The sequence below is a fragment of the Salmo salar genome, chromosome ssa15 (genome assembly GCF_905237065.1).
Source record: "Salmo salar chromosome ssa15, Ssal_v3.1, whole genome shotgun sequence".
NCBI lineage: Eukaryota > Metazoa > Chordata > Actinopteri > Salmoniformes > Salmonidae > Salmo > Salmo salar.
This window is the reverse complement of record NC_059456.1, coordinates 66454623-66467625: the sequence shown is the minus strand read 5'-3', so window position 1 is coordinate 66467625 and position 13003 is coordinate 66454623. Positions and strand designations below refer to the sequence as shown.

Genomic DNA, 13003 nt, shown 5'->3' with positions numbered 1-13003 from the left:
AGGGAATTGATATCAGAGAACCTTTGTAGGGCTCTGGTGAGATCAGTTTATGAAAGACTTATTTTAAACGGTGTCAGTCAAAAGTTGGTTTTATTCACTTCATAGATATCAATGTAGCAAACATCCCATTCCAAAATACTCATAACCAGCTGACTGATGAAAGAAAAAAAACACCACATCTACCAGCTTTCTCTGGGAGACAAAAGGTATTCAATGTATTGGTCTTTTTACACCATTTTAAAACTTGTCACAACAGGGCTAACTCCAATTTAAAAAGAAATTATACACAATCACACTACAACATTTCTGTCTTGGCCTTTTGGGACCGCTTGTGTGGTTACTGGGGCTCTTTGAAATAAGTGTAGGTTTGGCACTCACATGACCTTCCATACCTTCCCTTCCCCACACAGACCAAGAGGCCCTCTATTCTCCTGTAGCAAAACCAGACAGCTATATGAACCCCCAGGCCCTTACATCAACCTAACATTTTGTACAGTAGCCGGGCTAGAGAAGAGGATTCCGAACTATGGAGGAATGAGAAAGGAGGACTGAAGAGAGTGACAAGACGGCGAAAGAGAAGAAAAAACAGATGAAAACGAGTGAAAACACAGTGTGTGTGGTGGCAGGTCCTAGGGCGGCGTAACCATTTAACATGATCTGGCATGTCAGGCGAAGATGGTCTCCTCGCGTCTCTTCTTGGTGAGGATGGTACCAGGCTTGTGCTGGGCGTCGGGGTGGTTGGACAGCTCGGGGGGGCAGGTGGACACGGGGCTCTCCAGGAAGGCCTGCTTCAGGTCGTAGAACACTGACGAGTCCTCCTTGGTGAGGAAGGTCAGCGCCACGCCGCTCTTCCCAGCGCGACCCGTACGACCGATACGATGGATGTAGTCTGGAGGGGAGGGAGAAGGGGAAACGTCACAATAAATAGTAAGACAAAGGTCTACACAGCAGTTAAAGCATTAAAAACTAAATCCATGACTGAAACTTAAGTTGATCTCAGATCGACTGTCTGAGACCAAGTTAACCTTGCAGAATATACATGCGTAATAATCTGCATGCTAGTGTGTCAATTAGGGGAAAACACTGCATGAAACCTTTACTCTTCCACACACACACTGCGCCCAACTTTAAGAACATTAGGCACCAAACAGAATTGCAGGAGCACCAGAAAGAGATAGATTTTTAATATAGTTAGGCTTAGATCAATCTCATGAGTAGCAGAGCCTTTTCCTTTCTTCCGGTGCTCACCAAATTGGCCTAGACGTGCGTACTCTCAAGTTACCAGCTTATTATATAGCTAGGTAGGATGACTGAACAAGGTTGTTATCAAACCAATAATTAAACGGCCGGGATTACTTTAAAAAACGGCCCGCGAAACGGTTTGTGAAATTATAGAAAGTGCATGTGATTCCTCGATATAAAGGAGGAGAGGTCCCACAGGTAATATGGGTCATATTTTTTGGAATGGTTTGAGCTAGACACAAGCACTTTTCTTCGCTGTCAAGCGTAACTGTCGTGAAGATGTTGCTCCATTTGTCTTACCTGGCACTCTGGAGGCTCAAGACAGCGAACTTGCAGTCTACTCTAAATTATATACGTTATATCTTTTTTTTAACTGATGGAGGGATAGATAATCCATATGCCGCTGTGACGGAGAACTTTAACCCCGGTCTACAAATATGGAAGGCAGTACAAAGAGCTGGAACGATAAAACTGAAAATGATCAACACTGACCATACCAATCACTTATCGCAGGCATTTCACTAAAATCGTTTATTACGATAAGTAGCCTATACTAGAGAAATGTGATCGTTAAATGGGCAATTCAGGGAATTGATCGCGATACGGATCTCTCTCCACATCGCCCAGCTCGAGAGACCCCAGAGTCAAAGGTCATGGTCTTACCCTCGATGTTCTTGGCCATGTCGTAGTTGAGCACCATGGAGACGTCGTGGATGTCGATACCTCTCCCAGCCACGTCGGTGGCCACCAGGATGTCCTTGGCTCCAGCCTTCAGGTTGGACAGAGCAAACTCTCTCTGCTCCTGGCCCTTGCCACCGTGCAACGTGCAAGCATTGTACTGAAAGAGACAAGGCGAGAGAGGGAGAGAAAGATTATCAACCTCCTGGTTCCTAGAGAAGCCATAGTAGTGGTGAAAGGATGACAAATGGTCAAAATAGATGTATTTGAGGTGACCTTGATTTAGCACTGCGTTTGCACTTTTGGAGCTATTCCAGTCGTTACATTGTACCGGGAATACAAACCAGCACAGCTCAGGTATTAGAAAGTATTTGATCCAGTTCAGAGTGGTAAACATTTCCCACAATAAGAGCCTGCGGTCTCACCCCCATCTTCTCCAGAGACTTGGCCAGCACGTCGACACCCTTCTTCTGGTTGACGAAGATAATGATGGGCGGCTCGAACCCGCGTGCCAAAACATCCAGCAGCCTCTTCCTGGAAGACGAGACAACAAGGGAGACTCGGCATTAGCTACAGCTTCAGGGATAAAAGTGATGTGTGTGTGTCTCTCTCTCTCTCTCTCTCGTCTTACCTCTTCTCTCCCTCTCCCATGAGCAGAACCTTCTGTTCCACTCTCTCGTGGGGTTTACCAGCTGAACCGATGTACACCACGGCCGGACGACGCAGGTAGTTACGGGCCAACCGCTCTACCGCCGCGGGCATGGTAGCTGTGAACATGACCGTCTGAGAAACAGAGTGAGAAGGAGAGAGACGGATGGAAGGAGGAAAGGCAGGGGAAAGAGAATTCTCTTCTTAAAATTGTACAGCTAGCTATAAAAATTGATATTTTCTTCAGTGTGTGTTAATCTGCTAGGGCTTTAACAAATCTCTCACCTGTCTGTACTTGTGTTTTCCCATCTCGAAGTTCATCTTCATTTTCTCGGGGTCCTCTGCCTCGTCCGTGTCTGGTTTCTGATTGGTCACGGGGATGTACTCCAGGATCTTCTGCACGTCAGGCTCGAAGCCCATGTCTATCATGCGGTCAGCCTCATCCAGTACCACGTAAGTACAGCGGCCCAGGACCAGGTATCTGTTCTCCAACACGTCTATCAGACGACCCGGGGTGGCTATCACTATCTGGAACACACACACACACACACGTTTACTCAGACGTCACAAGCACGCGTCTTAATATTGGCAATAATATTGTGTGTGTGTGTGTGTGAATCTGCATGTTTGTGAATCTGCATGTTTGCGTGTCTGTGTGTGCGCATGTTGTTTTCTAGTGTCTGACCTCGCAGCCCATCCGGAGGCGGAAGCCCTGGTCCTCCCTGGAGATACCTCCGATGACAGCCACGGTCCGGATGCCCAGAGGTTTCCCAAACTTAAGGGTCTCCTCCTCAATCTGCTGCGCCAGCTCACGGGTGGGGGCCAGGATCACTGCATACGGACCCTGGTCCGAGTCCTCAATCCTACAGGGACAGGGGAAAGAGGGGGTGAGAAGGACATGTGGTTTGAATGAAGGACATGCAACTCTTGGGAGAGTAGTTTGAGGGTTAACCCTCTGGCTGGGGAGGTGACACCTCACCTTTCATCCTTAGGCAGGGTCGTGATCCAGACCAACAGGGGGATGAGGAAGGCAGCCGTTTTACCGCTACCCGTCTCAGCCACGCCGATGATGTCGCGGTTCTGTAAGCCAATGGGGATGGCTTGTCTCTGGATAGGCGTTGGATCCTGGACAACAAGGGAAACAAAGAGGAGGCCATTTTTTTATACAGCAAGTAACGGCTTCAGTGCTGGATCAGGGGAAAGGCCCAAAGGTGGCGTGTGCATGCGAAGTCCTCACAGCTGACCTTGTAGCCACAGTTGTCGATGACCTCCACGATGTGTGGGGGCAGGTTGTACTCCTTCCAGTTCCGGATGGGGTGGGGGATTTTGCCACCCTTGGTGGTGATACTGTAATCCTCCCTGAAGATACGCCAGTCCCTGTCCGCCATCTCCTCCAGCTTCTTCTGCGACCAGTGTCTGTCATCCCAACGCTGCTTGGCCTCCTTCTTATGAACCTTCTTCAGTCGCACCCTGAGGAGCAGGAAGGAGATGGATCAGAGGTTAGAGGACGACAATTACCCGTTTGAAGCCTTTTCAAAGACATCGATTCCAATGCGTTACAGCGGGCATGGTATTTTGCCAGGTGTGTTTGTGTGCGTGACTCACTCCTCCTGCTCCTTTTCCTCCAGTGTGCGTCTCGTCTCCATCATGTCCACGTAGAAATGGGACTGGTCTTTCTTCTGTTGCTTGAGGTCGATCCCAGCGATGAAGCCCCGGCCATACAGCTGGACCTGGTGCTTCTCCTTATAACTGAGAGACGGAGGCAGAGCGGGATATTAGATGAGAAGAGAGCAGGAGAGAGCCAAATGTCTATTGAAGGAGCAAAGTTGTTAAAGGTATGCGTCTAATTTGGTCAATATCACTTGTTTATTTATGGCACTGGCAGCGTTTGGATGGAGGTTTCTTTCCCTCTCCGATCTGAACACGTCTCAAATCCAAAACTGGCATGGGTCTGTTTTTCCACGGGTCTGACTGTCCTGTCAAACCCGTTTTGAAAAGGACCGTGGAAAAACAGACCTGTGCCAGTTTTGGATCTGAGACGTGTTCAGATCGGAGAGGGAAAGAAACCTCCATCCAAACGCTGCCAGTGCCATAAATAAACAAGTGATATTGACCAAATTAGCCAATTACGTGTCCTTAAAAACAGCCTATAACAAATTACTCCGAATTTCGTCTCTGTTGGACCCGTGAAGGCCTCTAATCCAAATGATACATCTAATTCGGACACATCATGTTGGTGAAACTGTGAATTTATCATCCCAGTGTTCATATGCAGACTCACATGGGGTTGTAGTCGGTAGACGTGTCTTCAGAGGCGTCCCACTCAAAGACAAACTTCCTGTCGTTCAGGTGACGTGTCCGCCGGCGCTTCTTGGTCCCGCCCAGGTAACGCTCCTGATTGGACAGAGACGTGAGATGGCACCGTACACCGGCTCAAACACTTAGTTCAACCAATCATATCAAAGCTCACTCCTCCTAGCCTGTACCACCGCACACTGACTCGGCACTGGTGCCCTGTATATAGCCTCGTTATTGTTATTCTTATTGGGTTACTTTTTATTATAACTTTTTAAGCATTTCACGGTAAAGTCTACACTTCTTGTATTCGGCGCATGAGACGAAAAGTTTGATTTGACAAAAAATGTATCTGAGAATCTCCAGTGAACATGTTTTTAGTCCAGGGTCATATTCACTAGGCACCAAACACAGGACGACAGACTCAAACAGGCAGGGACGACATTACGTTGTCCAATAAGAAACGTTGTTTCCATTTTCTGTTGCAAAAAGATTTAGCTATGTTTTGCTACAGTATCCATGAATGAATACAACCCAGAAATGAGCCTGTTTTCCTGAAACCGGCCCATGGCAGAACCTCAATCTCCAGACATACCTTGATGGCCTGGAGCTCCTTGCCCTTATCCTTCTCCTCTCTGATCTTCTGTCTTCCATCGTCCGCTTGGTCCCCGTTGTTCTCTCGCTCCATCCGCTCTCTCCGTTCTCGTCTGTCCCTCTCCTGGGGGTCCTCTGGGACACGGACAGATAGACACCTTGTGAGCCCGACAGCATTTTCAATGGAACCATGAAAACAACTTACACCCTAACTCCAAGCACTGTCAGAGACCGAACCAGATGTCTAACAGTGAGATACCTAACTTCAAGAAACCTAGGTCATGTTCAGTGGGGTGCAACGTTACTGAAAGTTCAGAGAGAAACACGTTAGGTAGAACAGACATCGTGTAGAATAGGGAATCAGTTAAGTTCTTTAGAAGACATTTCTATCAGCGACATTCAGAATATTGCGACCTGACTAACCCCATATAGAATAACTATCTTCAAAGTAATGACTCTGGACATCGAGTTGTGAAGTGAAAGCTTCTTTTAGTAATATTCCTTGTTCACGTTACATTTAACAACTTTAGATTCTACAAAACAAAGTTGCTAGCGAAAGTCAGGATAATCATTTGTCACTTGTACATAATGGCGCGTTCTTCGTTTTTCTACTACCTGTCGCAAGGCATTCTGGTACTTGCAGTCAATAGCGTAATCCAATACTAACCAATACAACATAAATATGAATGTAGTTCTCTCAATCTCCATCACATGAATTCTAATACAATTACATATGTAAATAACTAAAGAAAATATCTTTAGATACAGCTCAATGAATTAACTGTAAACATTAACTCTGTAACCCATTAAAAGTTACAACACCCCAAGCCCCTCCTACTCACCCACCAGCTTCCTCCTGACTAAGCCCAAGCCCCTCCTACTCACCCACCAGCTTCCTCCTGACTAACCCCAAGCCCCTCCTACTCACCCACCAGCTTCCTCCTGACTAACCCCAAGCCCCTCCTACTCACCCACCAGCTTCCTCCTGACTAAGCCCAAGCCCCTCCTACTCACCCACCAGCTTCCTCCTGACTAAGCCCAAGCCCCTCCTACTCACCCACCAGCTTCCTCCTGACTAAGCCCAAGCCCCTCCTACTCACCCACCAGCTTCCTCCTGACTAACCCCAAGCCCCTCCTACTCACCCACCAGCTTCCTCCTGACTAACCCCAAGCCCCTCCTACTCACCCACCAGCTTCCTCCTGACTAACCCCAAGCCCCTCCTATTCACCCATCATCTTCCTCCCGATGTCCTGGAACATCCTCCTCTTCTTCCTGTCCTCATCGATAGTCTTCTTCCTCTCCTCAGTCTGCTGCTGCCTCCTTTTCAGAGCCTCCGCCTCGCGCTCCGCCTTGGACAGGAACTTGGGCTGAGAGAGAGAAAGAGAGAGAAAGGCATTCAAATTCAGTAGGAGAAACCCAGCTTAACATTCTTAATTCTTACACTCCCATCTTGCTCCTCACTGCAACCCAACAGATTGACTACCAAATGAGCACTCTTAAGGTCTCACCTTTGCCTCCGCCTCCTCCTCTGCTTTCTTCTTGGCTAGAAGTTCCTCTAGAGACAGTGGCTGGACCTACGAGAGATACAGAGAAAAACTCATTATGAAACACAATGCAATTCAAGGTACATCACAACGTGCCAGTTAGCTGGGCTTTGGAGAATAGAGAGACTACTCCCCGGTCTTACCTTGCTTTTCTTCTTTTTCTCATCTTCCTCATCCTCCTCTTTCTTCAAATCCTTCTCCCTCTTTATCCTGTCCTTGGACTTGGGGGAGACGCTTCTGTAAGGAGAAGTAACCACTCGAGTTGAAAAGGTAAAGGAAAAAAAGATTTGAAAACGTCTCTGCATATTACATGATGTTTTAAAGACGCATAGCTCACACTCAGTTACTGAACGGAACAAAGTGGGAGTGTTCCAGATCAACATTCTGCTGAGAACATCAGATCTTTATAATGCCTAGAGACGTTTTTAACCGTATCGTTAGGACACCTTGATCTTGTTCTTCGGCTCAAGCCTGCACCGAATAGTCACCCTGTGACTAAAACACCAGTCTGATTCAAGCCTACAGACCTGGATTTCTTGCTGCAGTCTTTGTCTCTGCGGTGACCGTCCTTGTCTCGGTCCTTGCGACCCCTCTCTCTGTTCTTGTCCCGGTCGTGCTCCTTTTCTCTCTCCTTGTCCTTCAGACGGCGATCTCTGGAGGGGAAGGAAAGGTCAGATACATAGAAATATTACCAACCTGCGATAAACCCACTGGAAGTTAACTTGAAATGACACAAGGTTCCAGTTTAACAACGTTTACTAAACCGTATTAGCACACTACATGGTTGCCATTGCACTCAGGCCAGGTTCATCAATAACGAGACTGCTGCGCCCCGTAATAACAGAAATATAGGGATACTTTAAACATGAACTTAACACTGGACACCTTTCAAATACAGTGGAAAGACTGAGTCAGATACAGATGTGTTCTGGTTCGCCTAGCCAGAATAGTTTCGATCAGTCGGTCGCACATCTTCCCTACAGGTCGAACCGCACCGCTGCATGAAAAACGTACCTCACTCCAGGGATGGAAGATGTCGCTGTACTCCTAATATTCCCATTATACAAACTGATAAATCGAGAAGATTGAAATACTGCTCATTTTTAATTTAAACAGCCTTTTTCGTTCTCATGCTAGGTAGCAGAAGCCACACCAACCATTTTGGAACGGCACGTAGAACATCGCATTGAACAAAAAAGGATAGTCAGCCAATCAGGCTCAGAATGGACTACTTCGTTGCGCTCTGGAAATGTCAAAATAAAATTCCAAAATGGCTGCTATGGCTTCTGCTACCTAGCATGAGGACAAAGAAGGCTGTTTAATACAGTGTTTCCCAACCCTGGTCCTCAAGTACCACCAACAGTACACATTTTTATTGTAACCTGGATAAGCACACCTGATTCAACTTTTCAACTAATCATCAAGCCCTCAATGAGCTGAATGAAGTGTTTGGCCAGGACCAGGGCTGGTAAACACTCTTTTAGAGAATGGGAATATTAAAGGTACAGCAGTATCTTCCACCCCTGGATTCCACGCTGCCCTGATTATGGCAGCGGTGCATTTCAATCTGTAGGGAAGCTGTACAAAATGCATCCGAAAGGTTGACACTATTCTGGCAGGTTGTTCGCATTCACCCACTACCAATAACTACGCGTCATTCAAACCTTTCTGCGGATTTGGATCGGTTGCGTTCACGAGAGCGCTGGCGAGGTTTCCGGTCCTTGGACGGGGAGCCTTTGCGTTCACGCTCTCGTGAGCGACTGCGTTTCCGCTCCCGATCCTTATCCTTGACTCCTGAGGTCTCTGCTGCATTGTTCTTGTCGGTTGGATCACCAGCCATCTGTGAGGACAGAATGAGTATAGCTTTGAGTTGTAGGTCATCAAGTTCATGTTACCATCATCTCAGTGTTTTATGTCCCCAACCCCCACTATTAAGTTCTGATTGTCTCCATTTATCGATTTCATGTACAACGCTTAATGGTGTAACTATCGTCCTATCAACTAGCTAATCACAAAAAAAGACAACGATAATTTGATTCAAGTGTTTTAGTGCTGAGCTGGAATAAATAATTGCACGCTCAATAACTATCTAGCTAGCTCTCTCTAATGAGTTGTTGGCCACTGGCTTACATGGTTGGTTAGTGAACTAGCTAAATGTCAGGTAATTATCTACCTAGGTAGCTACTGAGGTAACTAGCAAGTATGATATTATCATCATGATTATTTTTTTGCAAGACTCAAAAACAATCTTTTGGTATTTTTTTTCATTAGTCCATTGTTAATGCAGTACCAAATGTTTTGCGTGTCAGCAGTCAAGTTTTCAAGATATTGGACTTCCAAGAAGAATATACCGAGTTCAAAACAACAGGGAACTCAGGGTGCAAAAAAAAAAACTTAAGACTGGGAAAAACAGTTTTGAACAGTCATCCTACTTGGAATCCCAAGTCGGAAACGTAGACATCTTTTTAGAGCTCGTACTTTCCGACCTGAAGTCCGCCCCCCCTCCCCCCCCAGAGTGCCCATGCTGTGTTCAAGACAACTGGGAACTCTGAAAATGTTGGTTAAATCATGGCCTTAGTGATCTTCAGGTCAGAAATGTCCATGTTCCCAGTTGTTTTGAACACAGTACCAGTTGCCTTGAAAGCACCACCTGTGTCACTTCCACATCATCATGATACAAAATGGAAGTGACACTTTTGCTGCATTCAAACAACAGAGCTCAGGGCTCTGAAATCTCCGATTTCAGTGCATTCAAAACAACTGGGAATTGAGGGGTAAAAAACGAGCTCCGACAGGGGAAACACGATTCTAACGGTCATCCAACTCGGAATTCCATCTCGGGTCTCTTTCTAGAGCTCTGACTTACTGACCTTTAGATCACAGACGTAATGATTTGACCTCCGAGTTCCCAGTTGTTTTGAACGCCGCATTTGCTTCTTGAAAATCCTATATCTTATGGTGCGTTCAAGACAACTGGGAATGTCAAATCATGACGTCAGCGATCTTTAGGTCAGAAAGTCAGCATTCTAGGAGGCCCGAGTTCCCAGATGGAATTCTGAGCAGGATGACCATTCAAATAGATTTTTACCAGTCTGAGGTCCCCCACCTAGAGTTGTCAGTTGTCTAAATGCCACGTTCAAAACAACTTGGAAAAACACGAGGTCAAATCATTACGTCAATGATCTTCAGGTCAGAAAGTCGGAGTTCTACAAAGAAGCCCGAGTTGGAATTCTGAGTTGGATGACCATTCAAATCTAAACTCGTTTTTTCCGAGTTCCCAGTTGTTTTGAACGCGGAATTAAAAACTTGACTGCTGACATGCAAAACATTCTGGGACAGTATCAACGCTGGGCTAATGAAGGAAAAAAAAGCGACTTAGTGGATTTTATCTTTAACTTCCTAACGTTACTTAGCTACTGGTAGCGAGATAGCTAACGTTAGATACTAGTTAGCAAGCAAGCTCGTTAACGACTGGGGGACAGATTATAGAAATAAAACACGTTTCATGGATTAAAGTCCAAACGTTATTTATAAACACTGCAACTAAGGTTTTACAGCATAACATAAGTAGGTAAAATGCATGTATATAACTTAAAATACGAACCATGGTCACTTAAAAATAAGACGCTTACGAACTATCTTCGTTTTACCAAGCCGCCATGTTGCACGACGCCACAAATGAAAAGAACAGCGGATTCTGAGTCTGGTAATTGTGGTTTTCTAGAGGCGTTGCACAGTGTAGGTTCAGCATGGTGTTAAAACCATTTTCACTACATTTCCCAAGAAACACCGGTACAAGATTAGGGCCCACATTGTTTAGAACAAGGATACCTAAATGCCTGCGTGGTAATTCTTTGAACTGTTATGCACGTTTGAAACGCAAGGTGGCGCAAACTTGCTTATGTGTTTTCAACAGAGAAGCAAGTCTGCTACTCTGATAGATAGTCGAGTCAATGATGTAGTAGCCTATGTAAACAACATAATACAGCCTATGGATACAGTAGGCCAGATATAAAGAGACTGTTCTACACATTTATTCATTGAAGATCTCCAAGTTTATGCAATAAACAAGAGAAGAGTCCTTATATTATGAGATGCATCCTGCAGAATGTTCTCATGAGTTACATGTATTGTAGCAAATTAGGTTTGCATTCTTTCTTTTATTTGTTTGGAACCTAGTTTACTTGTTAATCCCTGGTCCCCCATCTAAATGGAACAAACAGTACATGGAGTCTTCGAGTGTTGAGGAATCTTTAGCAAACTGGAATTTAAGCAGAGCCCCTCGGACAACTGAAATGAAGACTGCATTCTAATAATGCTTCTACTTATATAAATGGTGGTCATTTTATTCTTAGATAATGGATGTGATAATGGTTTAATAATCTGTGTTTCCCTTCCATTGAGAGAGGAACACTCCATTTGAGTTATCTTATTACAATGTTCCGGAGAAGAGAACGGAAACATTCTATCAATAGAATACCCATTTGGCTTACATTGGTTGAAATTCATTTCTATACTCAAATTTGATTTGATATTTCACTATGACTTTAGTATAACATTAAAAGGAAAGAAAATCCACCATGCAACATGGAAAATTTCCCCTAACTGTGTATTGCCTATTATTGAGAAGGGCCTCCCCATTTATCTGCAGTATCATGAAACAGTTAGGTGATAGAGAGATGGAGGGAAAGGGGAAAAGAGAAACTCAGTTCCATTTCACCAGGTGTGATTTAGTCAGCCATCTATTAATTATTCATGTAGAGACTATCAATCATGTTCCAGTCATTGAATAACAGGTGTTTCTCTCAGAACCAATTCCTGCCCGGCTGCCCCTCACCTTTCCCCCAATCTGTCCTTATTGTTCCCCTTTACCCGCTCTGTACAGTCCCTTGCAGCCGCCACTAGATTCCTGGGCCCGCCTCTCCCTATTCCACTATGAGCCACGTGCATTATATGCTCCTCACTCTACGGACTCTGACTCTATTCTGTAGTCAGCAGATTTTCAAAACAGAATGCCTCTCTATGAAATTGAGGATTGTTGTATCTGGAAGATCTGATTAAAGGATTTGCTTTACCTGCCATTTGGAGCCACAATCCCACATCCACAAGAGGACACACACGGACACAATACAACATCCCACAAGAGGACACACACGGACACAATCCAACATCCCACAAGAGGACACACACTTGTGCACAAAGACAAGCAGACAGGAGCAATAAGGCATAGCACAGTAGGCTACTACAGCGGAAGTATGGTTGGGTGATAGGGAATTTATGGCTTTTGTAGGATAGCTTATGTCAGAGTATCAGTCACTGTACTGTAACTGTCCTCATATCATATCTCAATATTGATATTCATATCTCAATCTCTACTGTAGTCTGTGCAAGGGTAAACACAGAGTTTAAGGACAGACAGCCTCGCCAGGAGCTGAGATGGGAGAGGAGCTGATTCTTATTCTGGGCCTGTCTTTGGCTCCAGGGGGACATTGAGAGAGAGGTGTGGAGCAGCTATGGATGAGAAAACTATATCAGCATGGAGACAGATCAAAGTTGATGCTAAACAGGGGTGAAACTGAAATACAAAAGGGGGAACAATACATTTTATTATTCACTCGGTTGCATAGTAACGGTGGATGCTGTTATGAATATGAAGTGAAGCTGTCAATGAGAATCTTTCTTTCTTTCTCTGGATTTTGTTTTGTCTTTTCTCATCTGTGATGAACAAGGTGAAAATGAGGCGCAACTGTAGACAGGGTTAATACTGTGTCATATTGATACACAGCTTCAGTGACAGTGTTGTGAAACAAAGCAATGCACGTCTATCAAACACTGTATTGATTTGAAATGGAATGGAATACAGGCTACGTAATAGATTTTTAAGGTTGATTGAATTACAAAATATGTCTTGAGGCAAAGGATTTTCTAACAAAGAATGTATGGACACACAAGGTCAACGGTATGATTGTGTATATTTTTGGTGTATGAAAAACGTCAGCCG

The 13003-nt window shown here is 45.0% G+C and overlaps 1 protein-coding gene across 2 annotated transcripts; it reads right to left on the bottom strand.

Moving 5' to 3' along the window:
- Positions 1–73: 73 nt before the first annotated feature.
- Positions 74–12119, bottom strand: ddx23 (DEAD (Asp-Glu-Ala-Asp) box polypeptide 23). 2 transcript variants are annotated; one of them, XM_045695942.1, is made up of 17 exons: positions 12078–12119; positions 8667–8842; positions 7530–7655; positions 7146–7239; positions 6967–7032; positions 6687–6825; positions 5459–5592; positions 4850–4962; positions 4174–4317; positions 3813–4038; positions 3548–3693; positions 3254–3431; positions 2854–3096; positions 2552–2703; positions 2346–2454; positions 1906–2080; positions 74–889 (listed from the first exon to the last, which is right to left on the bottom strand). In XM_045695942.1, exons 1-17 carry the CDS (start codon positions 12102–12104, stop codon positions 666–668), a joined length of 2472 nt encoding a protein of 823 aa, XP_045551898.1. In that variant the 5' UTR covers positions 12105–12119; the 3' UTR covers positions 74–665. The 2 variants fall into 2 exon arrangements, with proteins under 2 accessions (XP_045551898.1, XP_014001011.1); XM_014145536.1 differs by lacking the exon at positions 12078–12119 and adding an exon at positions 10607–10759.
- Positions 12120–13003: the final 884 nt, after the last annotated feature.

Bases quoted from the DNA above. Each gene is read 5' to 3' on its own strand.
- ddx23 (XM_045695942.1), bottom strand. From the start codon at position 12,104: ATGTGGGATTGTGGCTCCAAATGGCAG. The intron at 5,593-6,686 runs GTGAATAGGAGG...TCCGTGTCCCAG, and splicing joins CATCGGGAGGAAGATGATGG to AGGACCCCCAGGAGAGGGAC. The intron at 4,318-4,849 runs GTGAGTCTGCAT...TCCGTCTCTCAG, and splicing joins TCTACCGACTACAACCCCAT to TTATAAGGAGAAGCACCAGG.